The following is a 22390-nucleotide window of genomic DNA, read 5'->3' on the forward strand; positions in this document are numbered from 1 at the left end:
CAGCCAATCTTTTTTTCAGTGTGGTATTCGTAGTTGGTTCTTATTTCAAGACCGTTTTAATTAAGTAATATCTTAAGACTCTGATGCGGCTCTCTGATTCATGACTAAACTTAAGACTAAACTTAAGACGGTCTTAGATATAAGAATTGATTATGAATACCGGCCTAAGAAATTTTTGGCAACAAGTAGTTTCAGGACATGCAACATCAACAAATTATTGATGTAATAAACAAACATAAGGAACAGGAATCTGTACGAAGCTATTATAATACCTTGTAACAACAAAATTTAAATTTAAAATTATGTCCTTGATTAAAAAGTTTCTCGTCAAGGACATAATTTTAGATTTTGTTGTTACGAGGTATCATAATAGCTTCATACGGAACCCGTTTCCTTTTTCTTTTTTATATATATTTTTTATTCTTATTAATCAGATACGTTCTTTGCTATTTTATCTTCGTGTTATTTTATTGTCACGTTTCCTTATGTTTGTTTATCACATCTGTAAATTGAATATCAATAAACATTTTATTTATTTACGTGTCTATCTATCTATCTACGCGAGTATCTATTTATCGGTGTTTATGCACAAGGCCATTGGCGTCATTCGACGCGAAATTCGTTTAGTATAAGTATGTACGATAAACCACGCTCATGATGACAGCGATCGCTCGAAACGTTCGTAGCGTAACGTCGTCTTAATTAAAAATATATCTATTGCGGCGACTTGGTTACGTTAACATTAGAAACACGAGAAGTCATTATTGATCGTTTCTATTTTTAAAATTAATCCTATGTTTCTTGTATAAAAAATATACGCAAAAAGATATTTTGCTGCTTTATATACGAGTATACAAGAATTATAACTGTTTTTTGTATCTGATAGAAAATTATGTATTATACGCATAGAATTTGTAGCACAAATCTAAACTCTATCTCTGTCCTCTATATGATTAGATGCAATACATATCCAATATCCGGTTGCTAGAAATTTATCTATTTTAACTATTTTTCGTACTTACAATTAGATAATTTTCACTATAACTGCAAGATCACTTTTTTGAGTGTAAAATTCTGAAATTTTTTAACTTTTCAATAATTATATTCTTTATGATGAAATATTTGGTTTTTTATCGCTTATTTTTTACTTTTATAATAATTTATTCGCTTTATTTTTTTAGTGAGTAAAAAACGCTGATACATTTGATCCTAAGATGTTGCTCATGTTTTTGGATGAGACACTCAACAAGATCCCTGCTGCGACTCATCAACTTATCGACAACAAATTATGGGACATGCTGAGCAACCTTGATTAAGGAAATCGATTACGAGACAGTTACGGGAAAAATTTTCGCAATGGTGTGTCACACACAGCGCGACATACGCACGATTCACGGAATGAAATTTGCTACGAATGCGAGTCACCCTTTGAAATAACTTTCTGAGCGTTATGACGATGTTGCATATGTTTCATACAATAAAATACAGCCGTGCATTGAGCAAAGAGACATTTCCCAAGAAACTCTATTGTCATTGCAGAAAGATGTATGAATAAAAAGTGCAAGTTTTTCTTAAAAAAGGCACGAAGGCCTGTCTTAAGTCTCAAGTATGTTGAGCTTGAAAGAGCCAATACAATAGGATGCATATTCGTCAGGGTTGGATAGTGCTAAGTTAAAAAGATAAAAGTTTAAGTTAAAAAGTTAAAAAATTAATCAATTTTAACTTAGTTACATTTTAGACTCTTAACTTTTTAACTTAATTTAGTTATATTTTATCGGTAACTAATTAACTTTTGATTTGATTTTTTTAAGTTAATCCTCAGACACAATGCAAGAGGGTAATGAGTATATAATTAAGTAATTTTATATTGTATAATCATTACTTGTGAACAAAAATGACCAGATTCTTTAATAAATATGCTGTGAGAAAGGAAAAATACAAAAAATTATGTAAATGGCCAAACTTTTCCTTTTCCTCTTTTTTTTTTATTGTTCGTTCCACATATATTGTTCGGACCACATTTAACTTTTAACTTTTCAATTACTTTTTTTATTAACTTAACTTTTAATTCAATTAATTTCATTATGGATTAATTAGTATATTTTAATTAAGTTAAATTTTTAAAGCTGTTAACTTTAACTTAACTTACAAGAGAAGTTTCACAACTGTTCGGAACCGATTTGATTCTCCATGAAATATGTTGTAAAACACGAAAATCTAAGAGACACGTATTTTTTCATACGTGCGCTAACTCATATTTGAGGGGTGAAATACCCCTTTGAAAAAAACCGGTATTTCTATTTCGAGCCGAATACCGTCGAAAGTATAAAAGATGGAAAAAAATTTTTTAAACAAAAGTTGTACGATTTCAAGAGTACTTCAATGTTATGAAGAAAAAAAGAATTAAAAAAATTTTTTTAACAATTGTTAACAAAAAAATTAAAAAAAAATTTTTTTTCTTCATAACATTAAAATACTCTTGAAACCGTACAACTTTTGTTTAAAAAATTTGTTTCCATCTTTTATACTTCCGACGGTATTTGACTCGAAATAAAAATACCGTTTCATCCCTTAAACATGAGTTAGCGCACGTATAAAAAAATACGTGTCTCTTAGATTTTCGTGTTTTACAACATATTTCATGGAAAATCAAATAGGTTCCGGACAGTTGTGAAACTTCCCTTGTTAGTTAAAAAAAAAAGTTAACTTACCCTGATATTCGTCATACATGATGCTTAATGCGTGAAATTTTATAGCTAAATATAAATGTACGCTTAAAAAATCATTTACATGTAAAATCAAGAGATGTACAGCTGCAAATATATATATTTTCCGCAAAGCATCTTTTTATAAGCGAGACGATAATATCATATCCTTTAGAGGAAGTAGAAAATAAGCGATAAACATTTCAAGCGAGAAAATAAACAATAAAAATTCTTGCAAAATGTATTAAAACGGAAGCGATTTAATAAAGCATCATTAGATGACTTTCTCTCCACGTTAATCTATAGAGATTCTGAAGTAAAAGATTCAACACCATACGTTTTGTCCGCGATATTTTTTAAGATATGAGATATTCATGTATCTCATTTTATCTTAAGCAGGTTTTGAAAAATATGGCGGACCAATCAGAAGTTATCTAAACGGTTTAATCACTTACTTGAGGATCTATATAGTTAATCGAGTACGATTTTGCTTTTAGGCTCGCCCTTGGACGAGTACACGCCCACGCGTGCAATCGACAATGATAATAACGATGTCCAATGTTGGAAGCACCGTGTTGTACCGGCGAACGTGTCTCGCGTCGCGAAAACGTTCGCTTCGCCGGAGGCGTCTCGTCGATCAATTCTGCGAAATTAAAAAATAAGATGCGTATGACAATGACGAGCACGATGATTTCAGAATTGATCACGCGAATCACGCGACGCGACGCTGTGCGCCCTAAACGTATCCTAGTTTTTGTTTTTTTTTCTTGGGAATCGTATCGTTGATTCGTTTTCTCAAGGAACACATCCAAAGAGGATTGAACACATAAAAGTCAATAAAAAATTTAAAAATGATTTTATTTTGATTTTTAACGTCAATAAACAGACAAATTTTATAACCAAAATCATCATTTTGACTTTCGTAACGTCAAGCAAAGTCATTTTGACTTTCTCTCGACTTGGTGGATTCCTTGGGTTATTGAATTTTAGTATTTTAGATAATGACATCACGTGAAGGAAGAATGAATTCGAGAATGAATCCGGATCTCTGATGTTGCGGAGATTCCAAGCGAGAGATGAATGGTCCAGCGGTCTGCCGCTCGAAGATTCTCTGTTTTAGATTGAAAGAATCGATGATATCAGCACAAATGACGTCTGATTTAAAAAAAAAAGAGGTTTATAGAAGAGAATTAATAAGATCGACCAGAACTGGTCTTACCACATATATCCATTGGCCAACATCAGATGACGACTGCTTCATAATTAACCGCAATAATTACGATTCTGTATTGCTTGACCTAATGACCCTCTATGTATTACCAATGTTTCCAATGATTTTTCTTTTCGTCCTCACTGATTATGGTATATCAAGAAGCGAAGAGGATATTCGTAATTTGCAATCTACTGCCGGAAGTTACGTGGCGGCGGTCGACCGTAAAGCACACAGCGACAACTCCTGCCGTTTCGATAGTCGCTTTATAGCGATGCACACGATGAATTTATCTTTTTTCCTGCCTTCGTCTTCCTCCCGTTTTATCTAATCCCGGCGCAACGGAAAACTGACGTGCTATGCGCGATAAAATGCTTCCTCTCATTAGTATCGGCGCGTTTCCGCTTCGACGATAGGTCTTAGCGGGTCTAGGTCGAAATACCAGACTCGTAATTGGAACATATAGGTCCTGGTGGCTCTGAAAATAATTTTATGTTTCACCATCTTATTTTTCAAAGTGTTGTTCTATTCTTGGGAAGAACGATTTGGTTAAAGTTTCATCAAAATTTAAGTAGATATAAATTTGAAAATTTTTATTAAATTTTTATCAAAATAATTATGTAAAACGCTCAAGCTGGTTGTTAGAATGTCAAACTGCTTTTTGCAGTATTGCACATTATGCTTGAATTTCCTACAAAATTCATCAAAATAGTTGTTTGGCCAACAACAAAATTATTTTCAGATCTACACCTAAATTTTTAGATACTTTAGCCAAATGTTCTTTTCACATGTAATAATTAGACAAACGAAAAGAATGATTCTGCTAAAGTATACAATTTAGCTAAATGCAGATCTAAAAATAATTTTATAGGACTATCAAAATAATTATGTAGCACACTCAAGCTAGTTGCTAGAATGTCAACATTTTGGCAACATTGCTCATTATATGTTTCACTTTCCTATGTAATTATTTAATTGGTTCAAATAAATTATTGTCAGATTTGTATTTAATTGAATTTTTAAATATTCAGTAAAATCGTTCTTTCTGTGTATATTTATGCGCCAACAAGTGTACAACTTTTTATATAAGTAATTAAGGCTGCATTGTTTCATTTTTCGATAAACCTTAGCGCTCTCTCTCTCTCTCTCTCTCTCTCTCCCCTCCCTCCCCCTCTTTCTTTTTCTCTCTGTCCTCTCTAACTCTCTTACTCTCTCATACTCTTATCCGTTTACATTTTTGTTTATCCATTAGATAAATTATCATATAGTTTATTTGAAGAAAAGTAGTAAACAATATTAAACAATCAGTGATAAAACTTCTTCTGTATAATAACATTTAATAATATAAAAGTTTTACAGAAAATTCATTTTTAAAAATATGTGTTCCTATTACGGATTAAATTAATTATATACTCTTATAATGTTCTCTCTCTCTCTCTCTCTCTCTCTCTCTCTCTCTCTCTCTCTCTCTCTGACGATCGCCCAAGTCGCCAATATATCGATTCCGAGTGCGTCTATCGTTATTCTTATACGCGTTTAACGCGCGTGATTAGCAATTTAATGAAGTCTCGTGGATCAAAGATGTTGTAAAAATAAACCTATAGCCCGCTAGATCGAAACAAGTTCCGGAATCTCGAGTCTGTTTAGATGTACGTCTACTTTGTCGGCCCAATAATCATTCGAGAGAATGCTCGAAATCGTAAAGATATTATTAACGGTCCCTCGATCGAGAATATTATACAAGCTTGTCAGGCACGCGGACAGCGATGAGTTATTTACGATATTATTTATAGGTACGTAATACATATGGATGCAATCGATAAGGCCAGGCCAATTTCAATTTTGTCGCTTCAGATATCGTGACTTTTGATACCGCGCCGTGCATGCGACGCATCGATCGTGATGGTTTGCGGAATAAACGGCCAGCACATTCCCCACATTGTCGGTAATTACATCCATTGACGTCGATGCTTCCTATTTTTCCTTATTTTTCTCAACATTATTCATTCTCGTCTCTCTCGTCTTCGTTCGCAATTGGCCGAAGCGGCGATAAGCGGATCCGCGGATAGTAAACGGATCGAGGCGGAGGGAGCTCGGGAGGGAGATCCGCGCTCTCGAAACTCGACGTTTGAAAACGCGCGAATTGCGAGCGGCAAATGAGCGCTAACGAGCCGCCAACTTGTTCGAGTAAACGGATAGTTATTGAGATAAGTGTGGAAATTTTTCAACGACCGCGTTTGGGTCGACGAACGGCGCGTTGACTTCGAAAAGATTGGGATCGCTGCGTGATACACGCGGTGGATCCGATGACAACGGATACGGTCGAAAAATGCGCAGTTTTTTAGCCGCGCGTTACGGATATACGATTACCATATCTGCAAAAAAAGAACGATTTTGCTAAAGCATCTAGCTAGATTCAGATTTGAAAATAACTTTGTTGAACCATGAAAATAATAATAGTATAAAAATCTCAGGTTATAATTTTTTTTACAGCAAAAAGTTTTCATTCTGACAACCAATTTGAGTGTCTTACACAATTATTTTGATGGCCCAACAAAATTATTTTCAGATCTGTATATAGAATCGTTCTTTCCGTGTGAATTATGAGAAGAGTACATATAAAAAAAATATAATTTTGTTGAAGTATCTAAAATAGATATAAATCAGAAAGTAATTTTGTGGGATTATCAAATATATAATAATTATGTAGGACGTTTAATATAAAAAATTTTTGCAACATTGTGTGCTCATCGTACTTGAGCTTCCTATATAATTATTCTAATAATCCAACAAACTTGTTTTCAAACTTGTTTTCTTTTTCAACTTTTTTTCATGACTGGCTCAATTTTCTTTGAAGTGAGTGATTCCACTCTAAAGAATTTAGACGCATTACGACTTTAAAAAAGGGTACATGTCTTCTTAAAAGAGTGACTGGTAACCCTAGCTGGAGGATATGATCTTTAGGAGGAAATTGTGATAGTCGAAAAAAGGACCCATTCCACTCCGGCTCCGTCGTTCTCTCGCCGTCGGTCCCACGCCGCGCACTTACAATCGTAAGCGTGTACGCATGTAACGGCATGGACAGGCGATCAAGCAAGCAAGCAAGAGAGAAGCAAGCAGCCAGGCAGGCAGGCAGGCAGGCAGGAGGGCAGGCAACATGGTATGCGTTGGCCGCGGAGAGCGAACGCTCGGAGGTCACCATTGACGCAAATCTATCCGAGTGTCACGTGAGCGCGGCCGCTGGAACACAATATACACACGCGATGGACGACAACGGCACGGCCGGCCGCTCCACCATTCCATTAAATCCATGCCTCCTCCATCCGTATATATATTTATGCGACTAGCGATGGGACCGAGCCGACGCGGCGTCCGCGCGCCGAGATGATGAGTGTATCTTGAGAATTTTTGGTCGACGAAACTTATGCCGTATCGAAATGAGTTCTCGATCGAAAATATGAAGAGGAGGAGAACGGGGGATTCCATGTGAAGCCGACGACATTAATATTTCTAGGCGATAGTAGGCGATACGTTCGTGGATAGGATAGGGTCGTTCTTGTTCAAACGGCAGGGATATCTCCTCTCGGAATAAGGATTTGTTAGTCGGCTCGTTCGGACGCGATGACATATCGATACCGTCTCGCCTGAGTGTCGTTCCCATCGCTATTTCGACGAGGACATCGGGCAGAAGGAAGGACGGGAGGAAGGAGGCGGGAGTAGATACTGCACTCCGCGGCCCACCCACGTTACGATATAATAGGCAATTAATGGCCGGTGGACCGGCCGATCCTCGCTGAATGCCAATCGGCCACGGGAAGCGCCACGCTGGACGAAGCGTGTTGTTTAACCCTTTGCGCTCTGCCCGGAACGTGCTCCATATGGCGACGCGAATCGTCGGAGAGGTCTCTCTTGGCTATAATTAGAACGCCACACTCGTGCAAAGCACGCTAAGTCGTTTTAATACCGTCGATTCGACCGTTAAACACGTCTTTCGTCTCCAATTCTTTCCATCGCCCACGTCGTTCATATTTCCCCTGTTTGCAAACGTTTCTGAATAATCGCGCTTTTTTTCCTTCTTTTGGTAACGAAAGATCGTTAAGAAACACTCCATATGTATCGTGATAACGTCAGCAAGGACCTTGCGTTAGCCTAGTTTCAGTCCTATGAGATAGAACACAAATGTAACGCGCATTTTTAAGCATAAGAGAAAGAGAGAAGAGAGAGAGAGAGAGAGAGAGAGAGGGGGGGGAGAATATCCTCTACTTCTTATCATTTTCTTAATTAGGTCAATGTCACCGCGCGACGATCCGTTGCTTTCTTATTTAACCAACCTTGTAACGCGTCATTGTACCTGTCGATCTAAAGATTGACTAATTGATTCGTAAACGAGCGAAATAACTTGTTTTAAGTATACGACGTCTTACAGAGGTATATTTGCGTGAAAAAGTTTTGTTCAGATATCTAAAAATTTAGCTAGATATAGATCTGAAAATAGTTTTGTTTGACCATCGAAATAATTATGTGTATAGGACGTTCGAATTGGTTGCTAGAATGTTGAAATTTTTTTCAGTATTATCAACAACGTTTAAGCGTTCTATATAATTATTTTGATGGTCCAAAAAACAAAATTATTTTCAGATCTATATCTAGCTATATTTTTAGATACTTATTAACAAAACCATTCTTTCCGTGACAAATTTATAACTTGGAAAAAAATATTAAATTTTAATAAATATTTATTTAATAGAGTTAATATTCTACGTAAATATTTATTAGATGTAAACATATATTGTTTGTTTAAAAAAGCCATTAAAGCTTGTTCAATTGTCATTTTTTATTGTGAGTAGATATTAATTTATTATAAGTAAATATTTACTATTCAAAGAAATATGGTAAGTTTTAGTTTTGATAAATTATTAAAATTTAGTAAATTTTTTTCAGTGTATATATTTATTTATTTTTTTCGGACGTGTATGTATGCCTAGCGAGTGGATTGAAAGATAGAAACAATATTAAATGAAAATTAATCGAGAAATGTTCAACGATAAATAAGTGAAGAAGCCATTCGATCACAGCGGGTTTTAGTGTCTGACACAATATTTTGGTGTGAATTTTGTAATTCACGAGCAAACTACAGCGAGTATCGGTTTTGAAATACCGTCTTAAACTGAAACAAGAGTACGTAATATCATATATTACATTGACAAGCAATTTAATATTAGTCATGCTAATAATGAGCGTCTTTAGAACACTGTGAAGAATATCGGCAAAAAATATCGGTGTGCAATTTGCTTAAACTGGAAATTAAAATTCCAAAAATATTAGGCACTGGAACCCTCTTTAATCGAACAAGGCCTTCTTCGCTTTTTGTGTTGAAAATGTGATATTTTATACAGTAATATTGTAAGATGTAGGATTAGGCTAGGTTAAATTAATTATAATAAAAATTCTTTTTATTATTGTAAGAAAGATACGTAACCCTGAGAAAAATATAAATATATTTATCTACATAATTATTTTGTCTTTCTACATTTTTATATTTTTGATCTAAGTGTCACTTATCTTTCAAGTTCATTTGCGCTACTGTTGTCGTCGATAATGCCGCGTTCGCTAACTGTCTACTAGAGACAGCGGCTTTTTAAAAAGACGCTGCTCTCATCCTTGTCTATCCGTAATTCACTCATCGCAATGGAACTTTATTAAAGTTCCAACGCGTCTATAGTTGTCTCGAAGAATGCTCAAGGCGAAAAACAAGCGGCCAGCGCGATGTAACAATGCCTTCGACGTTAATGGCGGATGGCACAATGGTGTTGCAATACCGAGAGGATTATGCAACGATCAACGTTACACGCACGATCGTGTTACGGTATTCAAACTTGGCCGAAAGCAAAACGTTATTCAACATAAATAACAAAAAGGTCAAAAAGATTACAAGCGTAACAGGAGAGGCAGTTTCCCACACGAAGAAAAATGGATATTAGCCTTACAAATTTAATAGAAATATTCTGGCTATTTTTGTCTTACAAATCTAATGGAAATATTCTGGCTATTTTTACCTTACAAGTCTAATGGAAATATTCTGGCTATTTCTTTAACGAAAAAACACTCTTGACATAACACCTAATTGAGTGTTAACTCCCAAATAAATCTTCAATTTGAGGAATAACACTCAATTCTAGTGTCATTTCGGACCGCCAATGTATTTTTTCGTAAGGATTTTGCCGAAACTTATGACAAACTTTACTAGCTTGAAAGTAAAAAAGTACCGGAGGTGTAAGATAAAAAGTACATTACAATTATAGTACATCCGTTCAAGTAACTATATCTTCCAGTAAAGTAAATCATACTATTCTCAAGACTTTGTACACTTGCATTTTTTACTGCGCTGCAATAAAATAAAGTTTATAAATGCTAAAATAAAAGTAAATTCCATGAGATGTGTTGTAACTGAACTGAAAAGAAGATTTACTAAATCTTAATACTAAATTTTAAATATTTCTTTGAATACTAAGAAATTGAGTACTAAGAAAACATTCGCTTACTTTACGAAATAAAAATATCTTATAATATCCCGGTAAAAGAATTTTTATGCATGAATATGTATAAATATGTATAAACATACATAAATATATATAAATATATATAATCATATATGAAATATGTCCATACATATGTTCATACATCCTTCTTTCTTTTATAAAATTACACTTAGGTACTCAATAAACAAAAGATAGTTAAATCAAATTAATTTGTTTGTTTTTGTATCAGATAAATATATGTTCACATTTAGTAAATACTTACGTAGAACTATTCAAACAAATATTTATTAAAATTTAGTATTTTTTTCAGTGTGGCATATATTCGGCGCGAAATATATGAGCTGGCAAGAAATGCACCAAACAACTATTTATTTTTCTTTTCCGTAGATATGCAAGTTACGACTTTAATTAACATCGATGGACATTACGAGTCGCAGATCATCTCGTCGAAACGCTTCGATAAACGTGTCGCACCGCGCGGGTGTTACTTGCGTGCGTTTTGCGCTCATCGCAGAAATTAAGTCGCATTATCTTCAATCGTCGTACGCCTGCAAATGAAATCCGAGGAGAGCGCGCGTGGCGAAGGGAGGTCTATTATCTTATTTATTCGTGTGCTTACGTATGATTACGATACGCAAATATTCAGCAGCGATCCTCCGTATGATGTGCTCGATGCGCGCGATTTTCTTTACCGCCGGAAGAAAGTAACGGCGAGACTTCGTGATTTGTCGTAGTAAAGCGTCACCGTAGAAACGTACATGATATACTTTCATTACAATAAATTGCACAATCGTATCTTGTCACGACCAGGAAAATATTATTAGACAGAAGCAAAAAATTATGTAATTTCATGTTAAAGATATAATATCTACAACGCAAAATGTAATAGTAACACAGATATACAGCGTGTTATTTTACATCAATTATGAAATGATATTACCGTCGATTGATCGTATCTGTAGTCTGATGTGCATTAAAGCAAGATAAAATCGAGAAATAGAAAAAAAAATTATTATTTCATATGACGTTTTAGCGTTATAATATATCGGAATAAATTATAAAATAACTAAAAATATTCACTATAATAAATAGCAATTAATTTATGTAAAAAATGAAATTTATTTTTTGACATTTTTTACATTTATTTATGCCTTGCATTTATTTATGCTTTCGTTGGATCTTAATTTTTAACCTGAAACTAGAAGTTATTAAACTTCTGCAACCACCGGCACGTAGGATTAATAATCCTTCATATGTAAATTCGGCAATTTAATCAACAAATACGATGAAATTCATATGATTGATAAGTTTTTCAGTTCTATTATTTTCGAAGAATTTGATCGACGAGATCGAGATATCGAGAAGCTTAACGAGAACAAAATAATCGAATAGCCGAAATATATCGATTATTCTAACTCGAATCGAATCGAGAAGAAATCCGAATCGAACGAGCGTTCGAAAGGTTTGAATATTCGCGCATTTTCATGCACTCGTTTTGCACTTTTAATAATAGAAAAAATATATTGTGATGAGAGAAGAAAGAGAGAAAGAAAAAACAATAATGCCTTAATTCTTTTTCAAACATTAGTAAAAACAAAATTATGGGACAAAACATAGTTTTTTATACATATATGAATAATCACAAAATGTGTGTGTGTGTGTGTGTGAATTAATTACCATAAAACCCATTCTACAATTAACCAATCACAGTCGAATATGAGAAGCATATTTGACTGTGATTGGTCAATTCTTACAATTGCAATAATTAATAATTACGCTTACGTAATTGTGGAATGGGCCTAATAGGTGCGTGTCGTTTTATGCATGATGTGCATGATGCATCATTTTATTCTTATTTAACGATGAATAAGGATAAAATTATGATTATACGCATCATACATAAAACAAAATGCACCTATAATAAAAAGGTCTCCGTGCAGTAATCATGCATGTCTAAAAAATGTCATAAAAACATCATAAAGACGTCTTTTGGAACATACACATCCAAAAGATACCTAAAAAAACATTATAAAAAGGTTTTCGATTATAAGACATCTAAACAGTAAAAAGAAGAGTCACAAAAGTTATTAGGTCGGAATCAGACTACGGCCGGTATTCATAATCGATTCTTATTTCAAGACCATCTTAAGTAATGTCTTAAGACGCTAATGCGGCTCTCTGATTGGTTCGTGACATCTTAAGACTGTACTTAAGACGGTTTGAATATAAGATCTGACTACGAATACCGGCCTACGCATTAAATATTGAGATTGAAGATTGAAAGATTGAAATTTGACCAATCAAAACAATAGGACCTAAAATTTCTTTGTCCTCACTGGTCAAATTTTAATCTTCAATCTTCAATCTCAATCTTCAATCGCTGGATTCACCCTGCATCCGATTTTCGTCGTACGGCGCTCTGCAATAAATGTGTAGTCTGATTCCGGCCTTGTTATAACCGACGCGCGCGTACACAGCTAATCGCACTTTTTACTCGAGCGAGAGAAATGCACGCTCGGTCTCGCGTTCAAGACTGTGTTCAAATTCCTACTCGAGTACCTAACTCCATCAGGTATCATTTTATTCTTATTGAATTCATCGAATGATAAACAGGATAACATGATACCTAGGGAGCACCCGGATGGGAATTTGAACGCGTCCCAGGGAGAGTAAAAAAAAAGAGTGTCGAAAAGTGCAACTATGGTGCAACTACGCCGAACGTTCGAGAAACCTCGTGGCACGCGGCCCGCGTTATAATTCGATGTATCGCAAATCGCGCGACCCTCGCGACCAGTCGTTTCCTACTCGTAGTCGTACGAGTCGTATGTTCGATTCCGTTCGACACGAGGGATGTTGCACGGCGCCGCTTCGGGCTCGTAGAAACCGTAAAATTCGAAGCGAAGTCGAAACGGAACGTTCGAGAAGTATCCAGAGACAAGGAGGTGGAGGAGTCTCATTAATCGCCGTGCCTGACTCTCGCCGCACCGGTCACAATTGTCGGTCCTCAGCACCATGGCGATGAATGTGCCGTACGAGGCAATCGGCAAGGGTTTCGTCCAGCAGTATTACGCGATGTTCGACGACCCGGCGCAAAGGCCGAACCTCATAAACATGTACAATGTAAGGCGCGAAAGATCCCGTCCGTTCCCCGAGGCCGCCGCGAGTCTCATCGCTCGACTCCCTCGCGACTACCCCGCCCGGTATGACTGACATAACCTTTTCCAGGCGGAGACATCCTTTATGACGTTCGAGGGCTTGCAGATACAGGGCGCTATCAAAATCATGGAAAAGTTAACTGTGAGTAATGTTTCCTTCCACCGTTCTGAAATTGATTTACAATTATAGTACCTATTTGTCCATCTTCCGAGAGATATTTTCCTTCCTTCGGACTTGTCAGAAGGTCCTTTTGTAATTAATCTATTCTTGCTAATGAATCATTGCTAATGGATCGATCATTAAGGATCCAAGAGGTTTATTTGCTCAGTTTAAATGTTTTCTTCATAGAGAACGACGATCTTCATAGCCTTTTTTGCAAAAGGCTTGATATTAGTAAACTTTCACAATTTTCATGCTTTCCTTTGTAAGTTTAATATTTGGCTAACTCCATTTGTAAACATAGAGCTTATTCTGATTTAAAAATGCCATCAAGTTTGAGAATTTTAAAATCAAAGTAGGAGATGAAGCCAAACAAAATCTAAATATAAATACAACATACATATAATAATTGCATGCAAATATGTTAGACTTTGTATTTATATTTTACCAAATGTATTTGACTTATATATTTAATCTTTTTATTTTCATTTTTAAATTTTCTGTTATTAATCGTTATCATAAATCTGATTAAGAAATGTGTATATTAATAATAATATGATTGTATTAACCCTTCTTTACTTTTTCAGAGCTTATCCTTTCAAAAAATAAATCGGATAATAACAGCGATTGATTCGCAACCAATGTTCGATGGTGGAGTTCTTATTAATGTATTAGGAAGGTTGCAGGTAAGGAAAATTTAACTAATATAATAACAAATATTTCCTAAAAAGCGTCCAGTATGACAAAATATAATTAATTATGTAGTGCAGCTTTAAGTTATATTATGTGATAAGAAGTATTATAATTTCATACATTTTAAAGTATATATGAGATTTATGTTTTATATAAAGCCAATCGGTTCAGTAATTTAATTTTTAATTTTTAATAGTTTTGTAAACTTGGTTTTTATACACGTATTTGTACAAAAAGAGAAATTACTGGATGTGATGCATTTATTAGAAATAAAATAAATTTTAACATATATGAGAAATACAACTGTAGGTAGAAATTACAGACGGGAAACAAGTTCTATAATAAGAGGTTTTTATCAATTACCGAAAAATATTTAGTGATTACTGATGATCGTACAGACTGACGAGGATCAACCTCATGCATACATCCAGACATTTGTCCTGAAGCCAGTCGGTACCAGCTTTTACGTGCAGCATGATATCTTCAGACTTGCGTTGCACGACACGGTTTAGGCATCAGGTATCGCAAAGTCTTCTTGTCTGATGTTTCATGTATTCGCTGCATATCGCTTTCATTCTATCTTGATCTAGCACAGAATTTCTAGAGCAATAGAACTCCTCATAACATCTGAATCCCCTTATAGGCTGTACTAAAAGTCTGTGCTACATTTAAGACCAATTGTGATAATATTTAAATTTGTTAATATTTTTTATAATTGTTTCATTTGTTGCAGTTTAGCATTTTTTGCAGTATTTTACTTATTTTTATTTTTGATTGTTACATATTTTCCTATAATTTTATTGATCTATTTTACTTAAAAAGCGTGTATCTATTTTACTTAAAAACTGTAATCTAAAATAAAATCATGTTATAAAATGTATAAACATGCATGAAATGTATATCTAATTCGAGGTCTCAGATGTGCAAATCACGAGCGACAAATGATCAGGTCCCTGTGAAAGTGGCATAAATATATGAATCTGGGATCACTAATTGAATTTGACGTATTATGAATAGATAGCTCAATACAAGATTAAATTGCTGAACAAATTGGAACAATAATTAGGCTATTATGTAAATTAACATTTTAAAAACCATATTATTTTTGCATTTTTAACATTGAAAATTGAATCACAATGCTTCAATGCTATAATTAACGTTAACATTGCTATTGCTTTATCATGTATTTAACATATACCTTTTAATATGTATTGTTATAATGTTATATGTATGTAACATATAGCTTGCGTTTAATTACAGGCAGACGAGGATCCACCACACGCCTTCTCGCAATGTTTTGTGCTGAAACCAATGGGTAATTCCTACTATTGTCAGCATGATATCTTTCGCCTTAGTATTCATGATAGCGCATGAACGAGGAAGATCAAGTAAATGCGATGAGCGTGTGAACAGACAAGTTGTCGAGCAACGGACATCCTGGAGATTGCGATTAATAAGTGAGCTACCTAATCTCATCGATAATCTTCTCGTCACAATTACATCCTACCTATCCCTATTCTATAGATATTACAAGTTTTATATGAAGAATATCTCCGCTTATATCTTGGCCACGAAAAAAAAAGAGAACGAATCGAAACATCCGATATTACACAGTTTAAGTAATTTCGTCGGTTTTTTCATACAACATATATATATATACATACATACACATACACATACACACATTTTATATATATGTATGTGTTGTCTGAAAAAACAAATTTACATTTTTTTAGTTATATATACTAGCACAACATATACACATAGATGTCTCATTAATCGAAGGAGTTGATTTTTGACGGCATATTATATCTTTGCATTACTACGCTTTGAAATGTATTGTAACATATTTTACATTTAAAATGCTGTGTATTTTTGTAATACGAAAATGTTGGCCATTAAATACAAGAATACGGAATTAATCGGACAAGTTGATTATCTATTCCATAGACGAAAACGTAAAACCTTGATATTTTCGTCAAACATGATAAAGCGTACAGCTCTATTACAATGTGAACGAATTATCATTATAATAGTGGTATGTAGCAGAGTGTTAGATGGTGCTGAATAAATCTCGATGCGGATTTTATATGCATAATACACTTTTAATGTGATATTTCATTATATAATTAAAATAATACAAATAAGTACAAAGGCACTCGTCCTTCACTCTTTCATAGAATTACTTTATATCGGCTAATAGAGTTCTAATTTTACAAATACATCAGCAATATTTAACTTTCTACAGATTGCCACGTTTTGCTTGCTCCAATTCAATCGCTTCGAACAACGCTTGGAAATTGCCGGCGCCGAAACCCTAAATAAGCCGTAGCAAATTAAATTTGTGATTATTTAAATATTAATTAATTTTTCGAATTTTTATACCAGTAAATTTTTTGTAAATTTATAGATGTGATGCTACAAACTTTTCTTTTAATACTTACGTTATGATTGCGTCTCTGTATGACTTCTATGAACAATGTTGGCCGATCTTGCATATTTTTCGTGAATATTTGTAGAAGATATCCGTTCTCGTCATAGTCTATTAGTATCTTTAATTTCTACAAAGCGATAACACAATCGAATTAATAGTAAACGCGTTGAAATTTGTATCAGAATTAATTTTAATTCATTATTAATAAAAGTACCTGTAGCATATCCAAGTCCTCCACGATTTTCGTGCCACTGGCTTTTAGACGGTTTCTGAGCATGTCGTAATAACTATCGGGTACATCAAGAAACTCCATACCTCTGGCACGCAGATTCGTTATCTGTAAAATGATGTGAGAATGGATGTGTGGAGAAACTTATTGTGAGCGTGTGACATTTTTTATAAAATATCTTAATTTATATATATTAAATTAAAAATATTAAACTACATATGTTAATTATTAATTAGTAAAGATCACAGAATAAAAATGTTAAGAGAACTGTGACCAAAAAGTTGGTTTTTAAAGTTGCTTTTGTACTGCATAGTTGTATTTTGCAGGATATGTACGTTGTGCATAAATGCAATTTATAATGCTCAATTATTTACCGCTGTAATAATATCACTGGTATTGAGGGCAATATGCTGTACGCCGGCACCGCCATAATACTCGACATATTCCTGAATCTGAGAACGTTTCTTCCCCGGTGCGGGTTCATTGATCGGCATCTTTACCGTCTCCTCCCAATTCGTCATTACGATGGACCGTAGCGCGGAATATTCCGTATGCAACTGCGAGTCGTCCACTGACCAGAATCTATGAAACTGTAAACAGTCTTCGTACCTGAGAGAGACAGAAAAAGAGATATTCATTTAATTTAGTATTTTATTTTTTAGCTTAAGAATATTTTACTAACAGCAGAAATTTGGAAATTTCTAATTTAGAAGTCTCATGAAATTCGATGAGTCACAGTGAACTTTATTTTATTACATATTTTATTCTACTTTATATTACATTAATGTGCTATTTTACTAATGAAAATAACAAACGCTGTAATAATCTAAAATGAAAATAAGAGGCACAACTTCCATGGCCTTGATCTTAACAAATGTTATCTAGGTCATGATTTGAATTTTGAACAACATTCAAGAGGTTTTAGCCGTCAGTCGGACACCTTAGATAATATACTAATACCGGCAATACTGTAACTTTCAAGCCATATAACTCAAAATGTACTTAATGGAAAAACATTTTGTTATAGTGTTTTGAAGAGCTATCAACAAGAATATGCGATGAAAAATGGGGGCTCCATTAAAAAAAATTCAAAGTGACCTTGACCTGACCTTAGCGGCGCCACCGAAGGTCAAACCAATGGTACTCTCTTATATTCCTCTTCGAACCTTACAACTTTTGTCTGAAACATTTTTCTCTAAACTCTTCTCTTTAAGCTCTTTTGTATACATGTCATCTCATTAGTATATAAACGTGTTTAGTAGTAATTTACATACCATTTCGCAACGGGTTCCATTTGTTTGTCGGGCTGATTACCCACTACATGGTCTACGAAATTCAAATGTACTTGCGGCCTACAATAAAAGATGCGCATCGGTATAGTAATATATAATTTAAAGTTAATCGTCGAATATATATATCTCTCATGTTTCTTTTATGTTCAACATCAGATTAATTCTAAATATGTCTTGGAATTTTAATAATAAAGAGAATATTCTTCATATTTTTCTAATAAATAAAACATTCTTTTCATCAAAGAGTAGTATTGTAAGCTATTATTAAAATATATTGTATATGTTCTAATTTTCTTTTTAAAATGGAGTGGTTTTAACTTAGGCTATTGTATGAGGAATCGCGCTTTTGCATACGCACAATTGATCGAGAAGAGCATCCTTTGATACCCTCACGAAGCTCGGCAAGAAGAAGCCTTTGTACCTCGTTCTATCAACAAATGTATGGAGCGTATCACCATACTGATAAAAATGACATTGAATTAATTGAAACATCTAGAAGACAATGATATCGCAGATCGTATAAGGAAGTATCATATTTTTTATATTTACGGTTTTCACAGTGGCCATCCTCACGGTGCCATATTCGTCGCTTTCCTCCCATATGTCACGCACTATTTCGGCGCCCTTCTGCTTAGCAACCTTTACATGCATCATTTAAAATATTAATGAAGATAACTTGAAAGTTACTTTGCTATCAGTTTCTAATAGGATAAAAGTTAAAGCTCTGCTTTTAATTATTTCTATTTCAAAAAGAATATTTCATCTTATAACATGGAAATTCTATATTGACAGAATTTATATTTTTAGACGAAGAGAAAAAGCATCTCCTTTATTTCTTTACCTTCACAATACTGTCGATATCTTCAACATTGAACGCTACATCTCGCACGCCGTCTCCATGTCGGGAAAGATGATCCGACATTTCTTCGTTATCGTACGGATCGTACGGAGATTCGAACATGAAGATTATCTACAAATATTAGGAAGTTCTGTATCTTGAAAGATAATATTCAAGATTTCTCGAAAAGAATACTACTTTTGATTACCAAGTAAGCAATGAAAAAAAATTAAAATAAAGATATTTTTCTAATTTACTGCTTATGGATTCGCGCATGCGAATGTTCAAAATTACTTACTTTGTTCTGTTTGACAACGTGTGTGGCTGTTCGTCTGCAGCCGGTTTCCAAACCACGATATCCAAGCGGTTCGAATCCCATCCTGCATCGGTAGAAACTGGCGGCCTGAAAGCGCAATTGTTTTATTTTCACATATAATCTATATATTTTTTCTTATGTGATTATATGTATGATCATATTTAAATTATGTTAGTTGAAGAAGAACCGGTGGTCCTGAAATATCCGTTTTAATTTATGATTTCTGTTGATATACTAATAATAATTTAACTTGTTTAAAAATTTTTTTGCTCGATCACTGACCTTTGTTTATACTCAATTATTTTTTCTTATATTTTACTTTATACAAGGTATTTCTTGATACATTGGAACACTATATATAAGAATCGATTTAGGATATAAAATTAACAAAATTTATGTGTACATAACTCGATAAAACTGATAAAACTCAAAGAGTGAATAGATAAAAAATAGAATCATATTGCATACCATACATTTATGATTCCTGTTTATTTTTAGACTTATTTCTACGATATTTCCTACGTATTAAGAAACGTTCTGTATGTGAGAATTTACCTGCTTAGCATTTCCAACCCAGAATCTTATATAATCGAAATTGAGAAATTTTCCTCCAACAGGCTGAAATAAATGCAGATATTGCATCAAATTTCTCTAATAGTATAATAGTGATTCTTTTTAAGTAATTACTATATATGAATTCTAAATAGTAGTAGTGATTCCAGACGAAAAAATAACTTGTCCTTCCAAATTTTGGCAAGGCTGTTTACCTGAGGTCCTTTATCGCTGTAGCTCGTCTGGAAGCAACCGTAAAAAATTTAAAAAATAAAGAATTATGGATTCTTAAGTTTTAACAAACAAAAACAATAAAATGATTGGGCTGATGAGAGTCAAAATGCAGTTATCTGTGCGTAACTATAAATTTACGCCATAAACGGTTGATAGGCCGAGTGATTTTTTCTAGTCACTTATAGAAGTCGAATAAAATTACTCGGCCTATCAACCGTTTGTGACAGAATTTCGTTATATACCGTGAAGAAACATTTAATATTGCATATATCAATGCTGAAAATGGCTCAAAGCGGAGCCAAAACGTTCGTTTATATATTTTAATTTGGAATATAAATTTATGGTTACGCACAGATAACTGCGTTTTGATTCTCATTAGCTTAATCATTTTATTATTTTTTCTTTTGCAAAGAATTTATTTAGACAAATCAATGAAAACATAAATATTTGTTAAACGATAACAGATATTCTACGATGCATATCATATAAAAGAACTACAGCAAATTTTATGTTTGCAAATTATTGATCAATTGTATATTAAATAAGCAATCATGCAATCAATAATCAAGTTGAATTATAAAAATAATTCTATTACTAGGTAACAGTTTTTCAACTTACCATGATGACTTTCAAAATCGAAGAAAACGGTAAAAAATATCTTCTAGAACGATATCGAACGTTCGATTATCACGTTCTGCATCGAGCTGCGCTTTAAATATCGAGCCCACCGAGCCCACGAGCTTGCTATTGGTCTACGGTGAAGGCTTGTTTGTGCCACGTTCTTCGTGATCAGCAGCCTGATAAATCACCAGCAACAGCAGGTTTTTTAAAATTAAACGTCATCAAAGCTGAGATAGACTCAACGATGTATTCGAGAGATGGGCTTGCCTTTCTAATTAACAGAAGATAACACGTTTTTCTAATTGATCCTACATCAAAGTATATGTATATAAATAAGGTTTTTAAAAGTTTCCAGAATTGCGTCATAAAAGTATTTGTTTATGGAAATTTCTATTTTACAGAATTGTAGATAAACATTTTTAGATAATTCGATTGTTTCAAAAGTACTTACGTCAGCCTTCTGTTATTTACGATTTTTTCAGCAGAAAAGAAGTGTATAGAAATTTGAGAAATTCGTATAAACGCTGTTCCATGATATTAAAGTCGAATAAATAGGAACAATTAAAAAAAGATTTCTTGCATTTATATAAAAACCGTGATACACATATAAAGTGCATTCCTTGCATGCTATAATAAAAATCTCTTCTTCAATATCTCTCATTCACTTCGATGAAATCATACAACTGCGAATTTCATTTATCACCTTTGGCATATTAAGTTCTTCGCGTAAATATCTCACTTTCCATAGTAAACATATTTACGCTGTCCTGCGTTAGAATGCAGTTTTTCTGTGCACACACCCTCCAATGCATTTATTCATATACCACGTGATTGGATACTTTTTTGTACTGTTTATGTTAAACGATGATGCAGTAGTTACGACAAATAGCTTGTCTACGTGATTACTAATATCTATTAAATTTCATCCATTCATCAAGAGTTATAACATTTAATTGATTATCACTTTAAAAATATATATATATATATTATAATTATTTAAATAAATAAATATACAGAGTAGGCCATTTTAATCAATACATTTTTTTTCGTTAAATACATTTCGAGTTATGAGGTTCGAAAGTTACAGTACTGCCGACATTTGCATTATTCAAGGTGTCCGACGCTAAAACTTCTTGAATGTTGTTCAGGATCACGACCTGGATAACACTTGTCAAGATTAAGGCCATTGAAGGTTGTACCTCTTATTCGTCGGTGAGCGAACGGCGACCACGATTAAATTCGTTATACCAGCGTTTCACAGTGGCAAAGGATGGGGCTTTATCGCCAAAAGTGGAAGCAAATTGATCGATGCACTCCTGTCTTGATAATCCACGTCGAAAGTCGTAATAAATCATTGCACGAAAATTTTCACGAGTTAATTCCATTTTTTCGCTGAGACACAATTTTCAAGT

The 22390-nt window shown here is 33.9% G+C and overlaps 2 protein-coding genes across 4 annotated transcripts; one reads left to right on the forward strand and one right to left on the reverse strand.

The window, feature by feature from the left end:
• Nucleotides 1–13225: 13225 nt before the first annotated feature.
• On the forward strand, nucleotides 13226–16142 carry Ntf-2 (nuclear transport factor-2). 3 transcript variants are annotated; one of them, XM_018459299.1, is made up of 5 exons: nucleotides 13226–13574; nucleotides 13680–13751; nucleotides 14357–14455; nucleotides 14861–14968; nucleotides 15723–16142. In XM_018459299.1, exons 1-5 carry the CDS (start codon nucleotides 13467–13469, stop codon nucleotides 15834–15836), a joined length of 501 nt encoding a protein of 166 aa, XP_018314801.1. In that variant the 5' UTR covers nucleotides 13226–13466; the 3' UTR covers nucleotides 15837–16142. The 3 variants fall into 3 exon arrangements, with proteins under 3 accessions (XP_018314801.1, XP_018314799.1, XP_018314800.1); XM_018459297.1 differs by having other exon boundaries at nucleotides 14861–14981; nucleotides 15723–15798; XM_018459298.1 differs by lacking the exon at nucleotides 14861–14968.
• A 5-nt stretch (nucleotides 16143–16147) lies between these two features.
• Hpd (4-hydroxyphenylpyruvate dioxygenase) lies at nucleotides 16148–21054 on the reverse strand. Its single transcript, XM_018459296.1, has 12 exons — nucleotides 20976–21054; nucleotides 20339–20365; nucleotides 20127–20189; nucleotides 19554–19658; nucleotides 19259–19387; nucleotides 18967–19056; nucleotides 18776–18876; nucleotides 18400–18477; nucleotides 17500–17734; nucleotides 17111–17233; nucleotides 16907–17023; nucleotides 16148–16779 (listed from the first exon to the last, which is right to left on the reverse strand). Exons 1-12 carry the CDS (start codon nucleotides 20976–20978, stop codon nucleotides 16705–16707), a joined length of 1146 nt encoding a protein of 381 aa, XP_018314798.1. The 5' UTR covers nucleotides 20979–21054; the 3' UTR covers nucleotides 16148–16704.
• Between the last annotated feature and the right edge of the window lie 1336 nt (nucleotides 21055–22390).

The sequence above is a fragment of the Mycetomoellerius zeteki genome, unplaced genomic scaffold, assembly GCF_001594055.1.
Source record: "Mycetomoellerius zeteki isolate Tzet28-1 unplaced genomic scaffold, Tzet1.0 scaffold81, whole genome shotgun sequence".
Lineage (NCBI taxonomy): Eukaryota > Metazoa > Arthropoda > Insecta > Hymenoptera > Formicidae > Mycetomoellerius > Mycetomoellerius zeteki.

Bases quoted from the DNA above. Each gene is read 5' to 3' on its own strand.
- Ntf-2 (XM_018459299.1), top strand. From the start codon at position 13,467: ATGGCGATGAATGTGCCGTACGAGGCAATCGGCAAGGGTTTCGTCCAG. The intron at 13,575-13,679 runs GTAAGGCGCGAA...AACCTTTTCCAG, and splicing joins ACCTCATAAACATGTACAAT to GCGGAGACATCCTTTATGAC. The intron at 14,969-15,722 runs GTTTAGGCATCA...GTTTAATTACAG, and splicing joins GACTTGCGTTGCACGACACG to GCAGACGAGGATCCACCACA.
- Hpd (XM_018459296.1), bottom strand. The intron at 20,190-20,338 runs GTAAACAGCCTT...CATTTATTTCAG, and splicing joins ACAGCGATAAAGGACCTCAG to CCTGTTGGAGGAAAATTTCT. The intron at 19,057-19,258 runs GTAAAGAAATAA...ATGCATGTAAAG, and splicing joins ATATCGACAGTATTGTGAAG to GTTGCTAAGCAGAAGGGCGC.